General features: G+C 58.4%; 1 protein-coding gene across 1 annotated transcript in view; it reads right to left on the bottom strand.

Annotated features, from left to right (window-relative positions):
• ZDHHC11 (zinc finger DHHC-type containing 11) overlaps positions 1–14,988 on the bottom strand; it is a 44,653-nt gene extending 29,665 nt beyond the window's left edge. Inside the window, exons 1-6 of the mRNA XM_055308258.1 lie at positions 14,871–14,988; positions 13,189–13,401; positions 8,535–8,710; positions 8,062–8,163; positions 5,429–5,553; positions 990–1,102 (exon numbers count right to left, since the gene is read on the bottom strand). Of these exons, the coding sequence (XP_055164233.1) occupies positions 990–1,102; positions 5,429–5,553; positions 8,062–8,163; positions 8,535–8,710; positions 13,189–13,401 (729 nt within the window). The 5' untranslated portion in view covers positions 14,871–14,988. The remainder of the gene's footprint in view (positions 1–989; positions 1,103–5,428; positions 5,554–8,061; positions 8,164–8,534; positions 8,711–13,188; positions 13,402–14,870) is intronic.
• Between the last annotated feature and the right edge of the window lie 2,410 nt (positions 14,989–17,398).

The raw sequence follows: 17,398 nt of genomic DNA, 5'->3' as shown, positions 1-17,398 counted from the left end.
CTACAAAATTCAAGCCACTTATTAGTTAATTCTGAGTAACGGTAGTTCTGAGTCTCCTGGGTCCCAGGAAATGACCTCACTGGGGGGGTGGTAGCACCCTTGTTCCACAATACTCACGCTTTCTCTTCTATCAGGTAAGAAACTTAAGAGTGGGATCGCTGGTTAAATGGAAAGAATAGATTCTACTTTTTAAAGAAAATTCCAAGCTGCTTATCAAAGTGATATAATTTGCTGTCCCCACTAGCAACATAGGAGACTTCCTTCTCTACAGCTTCACCGACACTTGGTATTGTTTTTCCTTTTGATTATAGTCATTCTAACGTGTGTAATGGATCTTGTGGTTTTCATTTGTTTTTTCTTAATGGTAAATGATGTTGACCGTTTTGTCACCCATAGACCCTCCTTGGTGAACAGCTGGTTCAAAGTTTTTGCCCATATAAAAAATTAAGGTAGTGGGTCATTTTTCTTATAACTGAATTTTGAAAGTTCTTTGTATGCTCTGGACACAATATATGATTTACAAGTATTTCATTTCTGCCTGTGACTTTTATTTTCATTTTCTTAATGGTGACCTTTTGAAAAGCAAATGTTTTTAATTTTGATGAGAGGCAGCTACAGAAATATCTGGCCCTAAATGACGTCAGCCCTGCCAGGAGTCGGCCCCCCGGCTTGGTTCTGTACATAGTGAATGCAGAGATGGTATAACACACATGCAACACACACACTAAACACACAAACATACACTGCATCACAGACACAACCACACACACCATGCACACTCACACACCACCACACACAAACATACACTGCATCTCACACTAAACATTGATAAATCACACATACACACTGCATCACTCACCATGCACACTCACCCACTCACACATACAGAATCAGAGGATTGTGCCAACACAAGTCCCAGCTGCAAGCTGACCCTGGCATTGCCTCAGGCCTACATAATATGAATAGTGAAGTAGCAAGACAACCCATACCTGTGGGGATCCTATTGGGAAGGACAGCTCTTTCTTTTCTGATAAAGCTCTTGCTGGAGTCTTTTGGTGGCGGCGCTGTGTCATGTAGTCAAATGTGCTCAACTTCTTGGCCACTAGAGAGGACAGAGGAGGAAACAGGCAGTTACAATTATGCAAGTAGGCAGAGTGGCCCATGTGCCACAACCCAGCCGTCCAGGGCTCCCCCATCTAGGGTGCTGGGAGCTGCCTCCTAAGCTGGAGCACTGGGGGACTGTTGGATGGCCAGTCCAGAGCCCCTCTGGCCTGTGGGCAGCAGACAGCAGCTCCTCACACCCCCGGGGCCTACTGGATTCCAACCCTAGGAGCAGCTGTCCTGCCTGCCTCCCAAGCCTGCAGAGTCAATACGGAGCGATGCTGAGGGCTGTGCCCAGCTCTGCTGGGCTGGGACACTAGCTCCAGCATCATGGCAGGAACACCCCGGGCCGCTGGAAGAACATCTGAGGCCTAGGTTTACTGGTAGACAGCACTATTCACAAAATGGGTTCTGTGCCTGTTGCAGCCATGTGCTTCAGTGGAGGTGCCTAACTTCCCATTTCTCTTTCCCTAAAGCCAACAGACATGAAGACAGATGGCTGCTTATTATTTCTGGAAAGTGAGAAAGGCCACCCACCAAAGCCTATTTGCAGCTCGAGGAGCAGACGGAGGACGGACCGCTCCACACACCCCCGTGGAGCCCTCAGAGGCTGCTCCCCAGGTGGAGAGAGCTCCTGTGGAACGGAGCCCAACCCCTTCCTGGGTTCTCTGTACAAGTGCTTTTGTTTTTGTTTGCTTTGGCTTCTCTTTCTCAGTTAACGCCACCTGGCTCCTCACACCCCCTCAGAACCTGTGTCTCAGGGTATAAACTTGCACTTGGTTACATGCTAGTGGAAACACTCCTTCTTTTGCATGGATTTGCACAGCTACCAGCACCATCAGATGGTCAGCACACACTGTCTCCCAGAGCTCACACTTGTCTTGAATTTCATCTGAGAGTAACAAGAGGAAATGCAGCTGAGGAAGTGAAGCCAGAGCGCAGGGTTAAGTGTCCACCATGTTCCCTCTAGCGTTACAGGAGCTGGAGGCCACTGTCCTTCAGGATGCTTTCGCTCCCACTTCTGAAGGTGGCTTTCCCCACCCCTGCTGCTGGCACTCCCACATCTCTGTGTCTTCCCGGGAGATCTTTCCCTCACCAACGCTCCCACTCCTGCTCACATGCTGCAGACCCATCTGGATATCCTTTTCCCAAGCTTGGAAATGGAACATCCAACTGCTGGGAGTTTCTGATGTGTCCCCCAGCAGTTCCCCCCACCTCAGGGCATTAGTGGAGTCCCCTCCCCTGGAGAGCAGGCTGACCCCAGCAGCTTGCAGAAAAGGTGAAGGGGCATCACTTCCACAACTGAGCTACACAAGGCTGGTCCTGTCTGGCTCTGCTGAGGATGAGGACACTATCAGCTGAGAGGGCCCACTGGTGCCACCTTCTTCCACACAGAGGCCACAGAGGGTCACGTACGTTCAAGGAAGGGCTTCATGGGGAGAACCCTGCCCTCCCTGTGCCCAGGCAGAGCCCGCAGCACATGATGCTCTGCGGACACCAGAAAACCGCCAGGCTCCCTGTGGTGAGTTTGGTCGGCAGATACCCATCACTGCTTTACTTTTTTCATTGTTTGGATTTAGTGCCTCCCTAAATCCCCTGATCTTTTTTCAAGGTGCCCTGTTCCTGCCTCAGATTCTGCTCCTTCATTTCTGAACATTCAAAGTCACTCTTAAAATCCTAAAATCCTTCTCGTGTTTCAGATGTCTCAGAACGGAACGAGTCCTGCTGCCCCTCAAGGGGTGTCTCTTCCCGCCTTGTGATTTGTCTTGTGCTTGTTTCTGGCAGGGGCCAGCTGAGCAGTCTTCTGACTTGGGACACAAGCGAATGCATGGAGGCCTGACTGGAGTAGGGGCTCAGACACATACTTAGGTAGAGGTGGAAGATAAGCAGGTGCCCAAGCAGTAGGAGGCTGATGACATCTAACAGCAGCACTAGCACCCCGATGCTGAGGACCACCGGGATCTTCGTCTTTACAGGGAAAAGTGGGAGGAACAGCAGCCAGGTGTTCTTGTTGGAGATCTCTGTGGAGGCAGGGCAGACACCCACTTGTCCATCACCGGGGGCACGGCGGCTGCACCTCCCCTCAGGACATGGCTCAGCAGTGTGAGAAGGAAACCAGCCCAAGGGAGCCCCTCTTCCTTGCCCCGGGATGTGCCTTACCTTACCTAAGTGCAGCCACACCCACCCGCAACAATCCCACTTATAGGTCTGGAAGAGGATAACTAAGTGTCCAGAACCCAGAGCCTGGCCCACTGCCTGGCCCTAGCCCTTCCCCATTCTCAACCAGTCACTCTCACAGAGAACTACAGAGCTGTAGCCAACGCCTCGGGGCATCTCCAGAACACGGTCCTCTGTGTGCCAAAGGCTGCTGATACTTCCAAACTGAGGAATCTGCAGGCAGGCCCATGAGATGGAATTCCAGCTGAAATGCCCTCATTTCACTCTAGAAGGTGCTTGACTCCAGTCCCTTACGTAGCACCCCAAAAGGTGGCTGCTGGCCTCAGGGGCTGCAACACCATGGGGGTGGGGGGCTGGCTGGACCATGGGATGGTCAACCCCACGCTGTCCCCTTAGCTGGTGCTGTTTTCATGAATTCCCACCAATGACAGCAAAGTGTCCCAGGGAACTGGTGGTTAAGCAGCCCTGTGGAATCTTCTGAAACAGTAAACCCAGGAGATCGCCTCAGTCATCAGGTATTCATGTGTAGCTGGTCCCACTATTGCTGCATGGCCAGCAAGTCCCAGAGAGAAGCCAGGGTCACTTGGCCTCTCTGTACCTGCTGTGGCCACAGAGGCTAGTGGGCTCCAGGCAGTCACCATGCCCTGTGACCCCGCGCTACACATCAGTGTGGAGGCCATGAAGAAATGTGCAGAGGTGCAGCGCGGGCACTTGGGTGTGCCGAGGTCCCCGCTCACAGCTGCAAGCCACATTTGGAGCGTGTAAGGACCTTGGGAGGCCATGTAATGGGACGGGCCGTGCCCACCCTTGACTGTTCTGGAGGCTGCCGGCACGGCTAGCCCCCCTGGCTCAGGCTACGTGTAGAGACTGTCAGGGAGCATCGCAGGTGGAGGCTTCCAGCTGGCTGTGTGCAAAGCACGGGCAGCTCTTCTGCTGAGTGGGGCCTGGTCTCGCTGAGACCCCCACTGATCCCTTTTACCACAGAAATAACCAGGATGTGTTCTGGAGCAGATGCAGGTCAGACAGTCTGTGCCACGAGGGCTCCTCCATGCCAGGGGCTGTGTGGGCCAGTGGTAAAGGTGCACAGGCATCGCACCCCCCAGGAAGAAGGGCGGTGCAGCTGGGCTCTGGTTAGATGGCAGAGGGAGAAGGGAGACGCGGGGGCTCAGTCCCACCACCGCATCCTCTCACTGGCCCTGTAACTGCTGGCGGCTCACTTTCCTGGGAGCAGGGCACTGTCCAGACCTGCTCTGGAGCCCGACACAGGGCCTTGCTGAGATGTTGGAGCCCGGGCGGGGTGACAGTCCCTGGAATGTTCTGAGGTGGGCCACAAGTGCCTCCATTCTCCTGCTCTTTGTGCTGGGCTGTGATGACGTGCTCTGGAGAGAGGCCTGGACAGCATTGCTCTGCACCCCAAGGGCTGTGGTCCCTGAACACTCAGGACAGACACAAAAGGTACTCCACTTGAGGTCCTCCCAGCATCGGTGTCTGGGCTGCTGACCAATGACCAATGACCACAGTCTGGGTGGTTTAAACAGACATGGAGCCTAGAAGTCAGGGTGTAGCAGGGCCCAGGCACCCCTGGGCTTGTGGCTGTGTCCCTCAGGTCTCTTATAGGGATGTTCTCAATGGATCCAACACCCCTCACACACACTCCCTGGTAACCTATGATCATTTCAGGATCCCTAATCATGTCTTTAAAAACCCTTTCCCAAATAAGGTCTGGGGGTGAGATCAGGACATACCTCCGAGGCCACATCCAATCCCACGTCTGCTCTCAAGGCCAGGTCCTGGACCCACTCAGCAGAGGCCCACAGCCACACATCACCCAGAAGCCGTCCCCAAGCAGCCCTGTCCTCCCACCCCACTAAGGCTAACTCCAGGATGACTGGGTGAGGGGCCCCCTCCAGTGCTTGGCGCTACCTGGGAGCATGACCTCAGCAGCTGGTGCCCACAGGCCCTGAACCCCTCCTCCTGGTGCCTGGGAGGCTGCTGCCCACCTGCCAGCCCCACTGCTCACCTAGCTGGGGGCAGGCCAGGCTGATGCTCCCCAGAAGGAAGGCTTTTACCCCAAAGGCAGCCGGAGGGACAGGCTACCGCTTGCTAGTGACCCGAGGGGAAGCAACGCCACAGAGAAGCCAGTGCGTACTTTTGTAGTAAGGGTGCGTGCGGAGCTCTGCTGGGTTGATGAAGAACTGGATGAAGATATAGAGCAGGATGGCTGTCAGGCAGACCACACCGGCCAAGGCGGAGGCCACAGAGCAGAAGAAGTACCTGCAGGAGAGGCAGAGGCAGAGCCGGGCTCAGAACCTGGCGACCTGGATCCAAGACCCAGCCTTCTTCCCGTCTCCTATCCTGGGAGCCCCTTTTGAGTTCTCCAGGGGCCGCTGCTGGTTTGAGGCCGCCCTGACGGCACCAGTGGTTTCCGTATCTCATGGCTTCCAGACGTGTTCCCCTTTGACCCCCACCAGCTGGTGAGGAGGAGCCACCCTGGGCCACAGGTAGGGACGCACTCTGGGCCAAGTAGGGTGCACAGTCACCCACATCTCAGCTGCCGCTCACCTGGGGCTCCTGCCCGGTCACATAACTGTGGAAAATGAGCCCTTGTGGCTCCTAGCCTCGGGTTGTGGTCGTGACTGCTGCCACTGAATAGAATTGGGTGTGGACACATGGTGGGGGCTCCTGGTGCTGGCCTTCCATCAGGGCACCAAAGCCGAGTTAGGTTGGGGAGGCCAGGGGTGTGCTGTAACAGGGGCCTGGCCCTGTGCAGCTCACAGGTGGCCATCTCCACACACCCTCCCTGGGGCTGTGCACGCTGCTGTGCACGATGATGTCCTGTGCTTTGACATTAGACCAGAATCAGTCCTGCCCCCCTGCATGTACTCAGAGACCCAGAGAATAACTGATCCATCCAGAAAATACGCTGTGGGTAGCAGTTCTTGGAATATGCTCCCACTGCAACGTCTTCCCCTGGGCTTTCTGCTCTTGGGACAGGGAAGGGAACTACTCCTTTAACATTTTCAATCCCAGTATTATCTCTTCATCTGAAATTTAGCGGATTCCATTATCTTTTTCAGAAATTTTTAAAAAAGATTTTATTTATTTATTCATGAGAAACAGAGAGAGAGAGGCAGACGCAGGCAGAGGTAGAAGCAGGCCCCATGCAGGGAGCCCAATGTGGGACTCGATCCCAGGTCTCCAGGATCAGGCCCTGAGCCAAAGGCAGATGCGCTTAACTGCTGAGCCACTCAGGCATCCCTTTTCCAGAACTTCTTGAGGGTTCTTTACATATGTCTTTAGGTGGAGAGCTAAAATGTGCACGTTCCTGCAGGGTCAGGTGGCTGTGGAGTGGGGCCCTAGGGTCCCAGGGAGTAGCTGTCTTGAGGGCTATCCCCGGTTCCCCAGGTATGTCTCCTGCATGGTCCTGCACAGGCCCAGTGCCCTGTGTCCTCAAGCCTGGCCCTGTACCTGGATTTGGTTTCCAGAGAGCCCCTCTAGGCATTGGAAGCCCCTCAGCTGTCCTGTCCTGATGTCAGGGCAAGGCCCTGACAGGCCCTTCCAATAGGCAGGGCACCAAGGCCTGTCCAGCCAACATTCAGGACATGAAACATTGCCTCCCTCTCTGACCCCTGGGTCTGTGGCACCTCAGCACCTTATCTAGCACTTCTCTGTGAAGACCTGGCTTCTCTCAGGGCTTGCTATGCTTTGATCACTTTTTTTTGACAAATTGTCTTGTAAATGCAGTCACTCCCTCTTGCTTTCTCTGCTGGATGATTGCAGGGACAGGAATCTGGGCAGATGTGCAGGAACGGTGGCCCTGTGCTCACTCCGAGTATCCCCTACGCTGTATGTCAGGCACCTGTTCCTTCCTGCCGACCCTGCCCAGCAGATGCCAGGGGGGCTCCAGGGCTCCTCCATGGTCCAGGGTCTTCTCGTCCCCACTGGGAGCTCCCTCTGACTGCTGGGCCGAGGGCCCACTGTCAGGACCTCTGAGCTCAACCTGTGTGCCATGGGACCCAGTCCACTCAGTCTTCATCAGTGGCAGGGCTGCACACCCATAACGGCTAACTGGACCTCAAGGTGACCAGCGCATGGCAGCAAGGCCTGAAGGAGGTGCGTCCAGGGGGAGAAGAGAGCCACCCCACACTGGCTGGCCCTGGGCTCCTCTTCCTAGTGAGGAAGCAGGACGGGGACTTCCAGGCAGCCCCTGTCACCTGATGCTGATTGGGTTTTTCTAACTATGAGAGCTCTGTATTTCCTTCTGCTCAAAGCAGCAGTGTTCCCCAGGCCTGAACAAGTGGCTCCCTCCTGACATGGTCTTCCCTCGGCACATCAGCTGCAGGATGGCATGTATAGTCAGCGAAGGCCAGTGTGAGCTGGGGGGCTGCAGCCTTTCATGGCTACTCAGAGCCCAGGCTCCAGCACAGGGTCCTAGTGATGCTCATGGGCCCTACATCTGAGCCCATCCGGGCCTGGACACTGGTCCTACAGCAGCCTCAGCCCACATACTCTTGGATGGCCTCACTGGAAGGAGGAGGCTGGGCCAGGCCAGCGGGTCAATGACCAGGCAGCTGGGTCCATGCCCCTGCCAACGTCACAGGTTTCAGAGCCACAGGAGAACAGAGGGACATGAAATACCACCGTGCTGGAGATAGGAAGTGACCCCCCCAACTGCCTGGGGCCCCCACCCTCACCCAGGAGGTCCCCCACCACTTCACCCTTCCCCCACACCTGGGTCTCCCCCCCACTCTCCAAGACCCCCATCAGCCCCCAGCCCCTCACCAGTAATTCCTGCTGCCCACACAGTTGTTCAGCCATTTGCAGTGGTGGTCAAAGCCAGAGATGCACTTGTTGCAGGCACTACAGTGTTTGGCTTTCTCGCTCCTGAAAGGAAGAATTCAGATCAGGAGGGGGTCTGTGGCAGCACCTGCAGGAGGAAGCTGGGTCAGAGCCCTGCCCACCTGGGGCATCCACATGGTGCCAGGCCTCAGATCCACCCTGAGCTGTGGCCTCCCTCCAGGCTGCCCACTGGGTGGAGACCCCAGGGCCTCGACCAGCCCAGGTAGAGGTCTGATGGGGGTGGCTAGACCGGGGAGGAGCCCTGTGTGTCTGAGGACAGTGGTGCTGGTCAGCTGCCTGGACACAGGGTGGTCCTGGGCGGCCCCACCCCTGCGTGGTCCCCCAGGGTGGCAGGCCACAGAGGGATCAGCTCCCCCCCCCCCAATGCCGCCTGCCTCCACACCCAGGGCACTCACAGGGTGAGCTCACACAGGTGGCAGTACTGGTTCTGGATCACATGTGTGTGTTTGGACTGGTCAAAGGTTGGCATAGGCTCAGAGTAGTTCTTGAGACGGACGTTAGCTTCAGCTGGGTCGATGGAAACTGTAATCAAGTGGACCAGGAAGTGGAGAAAGAAGAGCCCACCAGTCACCTGAGGAGGGAGTGTCAAGGAACAACACAGCGAAGGTGCCCACTCAAGGCGGCCGCCGGTCAGTGCCATGGGAGCTGTGAGCCTGGCACCAGGGGAGCCCCACACAGGAGACAGGCTCTCCCATTGGAAGGGGGCCGTGGAGGTGCAGTGAGGGGTGTGTGCCATGCCGGGTGCTGAAGGTGGTGTCGGGGCTCTTCGGGAGGCTCCCACAGCACATGTGGGGTAGGAGGCAGGCATATCATCAAGAAGTGAAGGGGAGGGAGGGCGTTGTGTGAGGCACCCGGTCTGCCTCCATCTGCCCTCATGTCTCCCTGCCCCTGGCCCCTCCGGCTTTCCAGCACCCACTCCCTCCGCAGCACCCAGGGTAAAACCAGGCCCGGGGATTGCACCCTCTCCTCCTCCTCCACCTCAGGACCAACATGCCATCCCCATGGAAACCAAACAGAGGAGGTGGAGGCCGCCTCCCAGTCAGCCCTGCCCCGCTTCCCTGGAGGGCTCCAGGGTGTGGCGGGGAAATGAGCAGCCGGGTGCTCAGGACTCTGCAGTGGTTTTATGGGGTGGGGTTCCTGAGCAGGGGCTGTGGGAAGCCCCCCTTGGGGTCCCTCTCGGCTCTGTCACTGTTGTGATCCGGGGTCTGCTGCGCACTTCGCAAAAACACTCAGCCTTGGCCTGGCCTGGAGTTGGCAGGCGTGCCCCTCCTTCCATGAGCTCCTCGTAAGAAATGTCCATGATGCGCCAAAAGCCTGAGGGAGAGGCTGTTTCTGGCCAGAGCTGATTATGGTCCCTCGTCCTCTCGCCTCCAGGTACAGTGCAGACCTAGGATGTGGGCTCGGAGGCTGGGGTGCCAGCCCTGCTGGGGAGACCTGGCTGTACAGAGGGCAGGCAAGAATGAACTGAGAGCCAAGATAGTCAGACGGGAAGGCTGGCACCCAGGCCAGGGGCAGATGACGGCGGCTGAGCCACACCTCGGGAGACCTGCAGGGGGAAGGGACTGACCAGATCCCTCGGGCCATAGAGAAGATGCAGTGACATCAAGACCCTGCTCCATGCAGGGTATGGGGCAGCAGGTGGGCGGTCAGGGCCAGGCTAGGCTTCACTACCACAGCAGGAGACAACAACGCAACACTGGCAGGCCAGTCCCCCTGCACCTGCTCCCCAAAGCCTGAGGCGCTGGCCAGATGCATGGTGCTGTTTGTGTGGTTACCAGGGCAATAGGAACATCCTGAGCAGCAGGTCCAGGGCAATAAGATGCAGCAGGAAGTGAAACCACGCCCCAGCCCCAGGGCAGTCCCTTTCTCTGCCTGTATCAGAACTGGATGGGCGGGTGACCAGGAGGGAGCACAGTAGGGAGCATGAGAGAGAGCCTGGGAGGGAGCATGAGAGAGCACAAGAGGGAGGTCAGGAGGGACCCAGGAGGGAGCGCAGCCAGGAGCATCGGAGGGAGCCTTGGAGGGAGCTGGGGAGGGAGCCTGGGAGGGAGCCTGGGAGGGAGCACGGGAGGGAGCACGGGAGGGAGTACAGGAGGGTGCATGAGAGGGAGCCTGGGCAGGAGCACAACAGGGAGCCCAGGAGGGAGCATGGGAGGAAACATGAGAAGGAGCACAGGTCGGCAGCAGGTAAGGCTGGGCCTGGATGTGTGGTTGAAGCCCTCTGCCCCCATGGCTACACTTGGCTCATAGGAGACCACCGGGGAGACTGTGGGGACAGCATGGCTGGCACTCCAACCCTCGATGTGCAGGTACCTAAGGCATGTGACTTGAGCCTGATGGGCCAGGCACATGGAGCTGCCTGTGGCCAATTTCCCCAGATCTCCCCATGCTTCAGGTGTCCTGGCCAGGCCGCCCCTGGGATGGGTCCCCCATCCCCCAGGAATGAAGAGGCACCCTGGGGCATGAAGCTGCCCAAGCAAGAACACAGCCCAGCAGTTTGTCTGACCTAACGCCGCCCAGCCAGCACTCAGGCAGGTTCAGGGGGGCCCTCACAGCCCAGGTCACCCACAGAAGTGCGGACCAGAAGACCATTCACTCAGCCACACACTGCGGACGTTGATGGACATCAGTGAGCAGGGGCTGAGCCCCCAGTGTCACGGAGTGGGTACCACACCAAATTCCCGCTCTCATTTATCTCAAGAGGATCTCAGGTTCCCATGAACGACAAAGAGGGAAAGCAACAGGGTAGGAGGTCTGGCTCTCAGTTAGCAGAGGCCTGGTCCCCTAGCAACAATCTGTGTTTGGTAAACAGGCAATGGCGCCAGCCCAGGACACCCGCCAGCCCAGGACACACGCCCTCCCGTCCTTCCGGTTCTTCAGCAGGAAGAGGTGAGGCGCCCCCAGAGCCACCCTCCCCACCCCCCCACCCCGCGTCTGCCTCACCCCAGCCCCTGGAATCAGAGGGAGATGTCGCCAGCACTGTCATAGCAGTGCAACAGGGGCTTTTGCACCCTGGCCACAGCCACAGCCCCTCGGACTAAGTCCCGTCACATCAGACACTGGTCCCTCTGCACAGTGGGCGCTATGGGCTGGGGGTCAGCCTGCTTCCCGTTGCAGGATGGCGGGGGAGGCTCAGACTCTGAGGGTCAGCCAGGAACCCATGGACCCGCCTCCTGAGCAATGTCTTCCTGAGGTGCCCTCCTCCCTGGGGCCCAGCGGTCCCTGCAGGCGTGGAAGGACACTGGCGCCCCCCGGTGGCCAGAGTGCAGGGCCCAGGCGGCAGTGAGGCCTGAGGGAAGTCCCCAGACCCAAGAAGACGCCTGGTGTCCTAGGGCAGCCTGAGTCCTGGATGTCCGTGAAGCCAGCTGGAATGGACCTCTGGGCCCCAGAGCAGGTGAGTGCCAGCGTGCCCCCTGAACAAAATACACAGGGAAGCTCAAAAAACACCCCCAAACAGGCAGAGCTCTGGTCAGTCGAGGGACCATGAGGATGAGGGCTTGTAACCCAGCACGTGAGCAGACCCCAGTCAAGGGCACACATTAGAATACAGACAAGGAGGGGCAGCAGAGACAGGGGAGCCCACCCGCACCTGCTGGCTTCCACTGCTCTGCTCCAGCGGCTGCCACCTTGCCCTATGCACAGCCTCTAAGTGAGCTGAGCACACAGGAGGAGTGGCAAACAGAGACCCCCCCCAACAAGCCCCAGCCAGAGGGGGCTCCAATGGGAAGGCCTACCTGCAGGCTGGCCCCGCTATGGGGGTGGTGCACAGACCAGGGCACCTGTGGACACAGCGCTGGGCCAGAATGGGAGACCCAACACCACACGCAAGGTGTGAACTGTGACTGGATTCTGGGTAAATTACTCCCATGTTTTGAGGACCACTGGAGAAATTTTAAGATAGGCTGCCTTTAAGATGGGTATTCCTATCCATCCTGTCGGCAGTGAAAGCACAAGTGCGTTGGGCCCTGCCTCACACCCCGTCAGACCACCAGATGGCAGGAGGGGCTGCTGGGCCCGGGGCACACAGGACCCATGTTCCCCTGCTCTGCTTCTGGGGACCAGGCACTCTGAGGGCCCTGCAGGGGGACCATCAGGTCAGGGGCCACCAGGCGCAGGGGAGGCAGTGGGCACGCCCGTCAGGCCATGGCGGATGCCTAGGTGCATTGGTGGGGTCTGCAGCTGTGGCCCCCAGACACGGACGCGCTGGTGGAACTGAGATCCGCCACCCACACTGTAAGGCGTGAAGAGGGGCATGGTGGGTGACACCTGGGCGGCTGGGGGCGGAGCACAGCACCTCCACGCATCCTGCACCGTGGCCTGTGTTGTGAGTCCCAGCAGCCGGCAGGCTTTCTCTCTGCCAGGTCCGCCACCACCCACCACAGGCTCCTGTATTACCAGAGGGACCAAACAGGAAAGCACAATGATGAACAGCTGAAGGCGGGCCACCATTATAATCAGTGTTATAAAAACACCCCCTCGGCCCCCGGCATGGCTCCCCCACCCAACCTGTTGGACCCAGCCCACTGTGGACATGTGAGGGGACCCTGAGACCAAACCCTTCATTCTCTGAGCCAGATGGGCTGTTCAGATGCGAGGAAGTACCTGTGTGTGTGAACACGGGCATGGCTGCTGTGGGACTGTGCCCATGTGTGCCTGCATGGATGCCCTGGCCATGTGATTCCTTCCCGTCCTTGGCCCCACCCCGGGGCCCCTCCACCCCTGGCCACCGAGAGTGCTCTCCCCAAACCGAGGGTGGCCAAGCGGCAGACATGCCTATGCTTTTAGTCAGGACTCAGAGCCAGTGAGCCACACAGGGAACAGATGTGGGCATCAGGCGCTGTGGCCATGGTGGCTGTCTGGGGTGAACAGGGGGAATGGGATCAGAGGGCAGGGTGATACACCTGGGGATGACTCAGAGCCGAGGATGGAGCAGTGAGGACAGAATAGCAAGGGGAACCAGCAGGCATGGCCTGACCCTGAGCCAGCTTGGGGAGGGCCCCTTGGGAGCCTCCCTGGGACAGCAGGTGCTGCTCCCACAGTAAAGGATACACCATAGGCAACGTACTTCCAGTTATGTGGCAGGAAGGGAATGAAGATGCCAAAGTTGGCAACAGCCAAGATGAGGAATGTGGCCCAGGCCACCACCTGGAAGGAGTGCAGGGGCCTCGACCAGCCATTCACTCGGGACAGCTGCGGGGGTGAGGCCTGCTTGCCCCCGGCTTCTGGGACGACCCATCTCCAGCTCCTGCTGCACAAATCCATCTGCAAGGGGTGCAGACAGGTGTGCATGGATGCTTCCCGTGGCCTGTGTGGCAAGGGGACCCCAGGGCTGCCCACATCTTGAGGAATATGGTGGGTGGAGCCCTCCAGGGTCCCTGGGGAATCCCGCAATTTGCCCAGGCCACAGCAGCAAAGTACTGGTGCTAACACTCTGGAGGGTGTGAGGCCCACAGGGCCCAGGACCCAGGAGGGTACACGCCAGGACTCCAGTGCAGTGCAGGCCCAATTCCAGAGATGAGTGTGGGCTTTGTTTACAAATGTGCACTGATGCATCAGGAACCCCATCATGTGCAGGAGGAAGACCCACATCAGGATGAGGCCCTCATCCCTGGGAAACCGATAATGAGTCTGCAGGAAAAGCAGACCCTTGTTGGTGTGACCATGTGACGCTTTCACCTGCCTGAAATCCTCAGAGAATCTTCCTGTAAGTTTCCCTTAAGGACAGAACAAGATACCACATCCCCAGAGAGTCGTACTATTCCTGCCACAGGACGAAGATCTGAGGACCGTGGGGCTTCTGGGGCCTCAGGTGCTCTGGGGTCACTGGGGTTGAGCCCAGGGGCTGGGAGGGACCTGTGGCCACGTCTGGCCAGGCAGCAGGCTGTCAGGATGGGTGAGCGACACGGCACAGCCACCACAGGTGGAGCCCTGAGACTTTGCCACAGGAGGGCAGAGTGTGGCTGCTGTCCATGGGCCGGCCGCCTCGTTCCTGGGCTGTGGGGCCAGGTGGGGCTTCCCTGGTCAGTGGGACCCTCAGGGGCCCATGGTGGGCATCCCACTGGGCCAGCGAGGCCAGAGCACTGGGCAGTGGGGTAGTACCCTGCATGACAGTACGATTCCTGAGTAACCGCAACATTCAGACAGAAGCGCCAATCAACAGAAAGAACACTGCCAGGAACCAAACCCCGTGATGGAGAAGGTCAGCTCGAGGGCACGTGCAGACCTTGGGACAGGAAGGCAACGCCATGGCACTGACCGAAGAAATTCTAAGTGACATGAGAACAGAGGTAGAGACACCACTCATCCTGCAGAAGGAGCAAACGCGAGGATGTGGGTCAGCCCAGGGCTGCCCGCACTGGCACCCTGTCCTAAGGGCTCCCCAGGATGGAAATGTCACCATGACCGAGTGTGGAAGCCCCAAAGCTGCAACTGGTATTGCAATGTGTAAAATTTAAGAGTGATTCTTCAGGTTCTGAGAGCGGTTTGAACCTCAACAGACCCTGCCCAAGTGTCACGAGTGTGCAGTGGCCAAGCATGAGGTCTGGAGGGACACCAAGTCCCTGCTCCTCCAAGGGCTCCGGGAAGCTCCCACATCAGACCTGGAGGAGGCCCCGAGACCTCGGGAGGCACCAAGGGAAATGCACAGGGGCAAGTGCAGCCCAGGGTTGCAGGGGTCACGCCTAGATAGAAGCCGCCCCGCGGTTGGAGCGCCACAGGAGGCGCACACTCACCCTTGATTCCCAGGAGCAGGCAGGGCAGGCGTGGCGGTAGTCAGTCCCCAGGGCTTCGCAGCTGCGTGGGCTCTGGCGGGCAAGGGTCCCCTCCCATGGCGGGCACTTCGCTCACACACACCTCTGTGCACGAAAAAACACACGTTCTCCTCAACTCGTCTGACGTGTGTGCAAAAGGGGCAGAGCATCTCCTCTGCTCTGATCCTTAGCTCATGGGGATCACACCAGTTCAAAACTTGCAAATGAACCCTAGGCTCGCAACAAATGTGGGACGTCCTGTCTCCTGGGGTGCAAAGGGCACAGTTAACGTGGGCTCCACGTGCAGACAAGACACCCGAGAGGACACCATCCTCCCTGAACATGCATATACCACACGTGCATCACATGCACACCACACACACAACACACTGTATGCAAACTACAGAAACATCCCAAACACACAACACATGCACCACAAATGCACACCACAGACACACAGGGTTTCTGGACCCATTTCTCTTCTTCCTCTTTCTCAGCCTATTTCCTTGGCCTGGAACCGCGCGCCCCATCCCCGCGAACAGCCATCTCTTGATCTTGCGCCTGTCGTGGTGTCACTGTCTCTGGACAACCTCCCTGACACCCGCCAAATCTACTCCTGTAAATGCTGAAACTGATAGTCTGGACCCCGCCCGTGGGAAGGGGGGAGCATGACACCCCACTGGGTAGACCTGGTAGTGGGCTTGGGAAATGAGCCCTGCTAGGCCTGGGGCCCATTTTAGCCCGTTTGGTTCCTAACATTTGTGTTTTGTCCTCCCTAAGGGTTCTAGCCTGTGTCCTGGTGTGCGATGCTCCCACAAGGCCACTGTCACCTCCACGTCCCCAACACGAGCAAGGCCGACTTGCAGGAGCTTCGTGTAGGTGCCACTGTGCTGGTCCCCCCACTGTAGATGGGGGCAAGGCTGAAACTGCTCTTCCTACATCTCCTGTGTCCCCATCCCCAGGTGCAGACCCTGTCACACCGTGCTCCCCAGCACAGGGCATCCTGGGCACCCTGCCTACGTATTTATGACACTACAACCTGTGCAGATGTGACCTTCTGGACTCATCACCTAACACAGGTCCTGCCAGCTTCTCAGTGGTTGCTTTGCTCTCTATCCCACCTGGGACGTGCAGAGCTTATACCTGCAAGTTCCCCAGTCAGAACAGAAGCTCGAGGCACCTACCCCCCCTGCCTCGGGAGCCAGAACCCACTCTGCGAGCCCCCGATCAGCGGTCCAGGCTGGACAGAAGAGCACGGGCCTCTCGCTTGGCCCAGACCCAGCTGAGGACCCCTGGTTGCCACGGCAGCGACGGAACCCTGGGAGGTGCCTCATAAAGCCAGGGCTACCCCCCTCCCCGGAGCCCCCGCTGCCTGCTGGGTGAGGGGCGGGGTGCAGAGACAGCACAGGGGCCCCCAACAGGCCGTGCTGGCAGGCAGCACCCGCAGGCGGGAGGCCTTCTACTTGGTCCCGAGTTCTGACTACAGCACCTCTCACGGCAGCCCCTCAGTGAACCAGCAGAAGGCTCCTGCCACCTCTTTTTTCAGTGGCAGGGGCCTTGATCCCAAGGCTCCTTGTGACGTCTGACCTGGTGGCTAAGTCTTCTCTAGGGGCCCAAACTCACATGCTCTGTCCAGGTCGGATCAGACACCACCGTCCCCAGTCTGCCCCCCTCAGGAGCCACAAAAGGGCCAACATGGAGGCGGGGGGGCAAAGGGCACATGGACACCATGTGCCAGGAAGGGGTCCCTCCCGACGATGGCTCAGCACAGACGTCCCCTCCCCTGCCTCTTTCCTCAGAGTCTCAATCATCAAGAATAGGACATTTCCAGTGCCCATTTGGGTCCAAGGACCCCCCACACGGCCTTCTCTGACCATTCCCTGGTGGGGGACAGCAGAGGCTCTATAGACTCCAGCATCACACACTTCCTGGGGGAAGCCACCCAAGCCAGGAGTGCTGAGCGGCTTCCCACAGGCAGTGTGTGGCCCTGCTGCCCAGCACCCATGGTGGTTGGGGTTTTTGCTTCTCACCAGACAGCAGGGCCAGGCCCAAGATGGAAGAGAAGCCAGTGGGCAGGGCCAGGGCGGCCATGAGAACCCTGCTGGGGTGCCTGGGGACTTCTCCTCTGGGCAGGGAGCTGGGCCACGCGGCTGGTGCTGAGGCCTACTTCTGGGGTGGGTCAGTCCCCCTCCACCCAGTCTGTGTTCACTCGGGCTTCTGCATCCTTACACTTGTGTCCCTCTGGCCCAACATGTCCCAAGTAATCTCAAGGAGCAGAGTACGCATGCGGATGAGAGGGATGCTGATCCTGGCCACCTTGTGTGACCATGATGGGCAGGAGACAGGGCCCGAGATGAGAGGGGCCTAGGGGATGAGGGGGCTGAAGGCCAGGCTGCTGGCAGTGGGGAGAGTGGCCACCTCCTGTGGGCCCTGCACACCAGCACCTGCCCATGGGCAGACCACCAGGTCCCTGAAAGGGAGGAGCCAGAGACCCACGCAGCTGGGCCTGC

Source organism: Nyctereutes procyonoides, unplaced genomic scaffold, assembly GCF_905146905.1.
Source record: "Nyctereutes procyonoides isolate TBG_1078 unplaced genomic scaffold, NYPRO_anot_genome, whole genome shotgun sequence".
Taxonomy (NCBI): Eukaryota; Metazoa; Chordata; class Mammalia; order Carnivora; family Canidae; genus Nyctereutes; species Nyctereutes procyonoides.
This window is presented reverse-complemented; position numbering and strand designations above follow the sequence as displayed.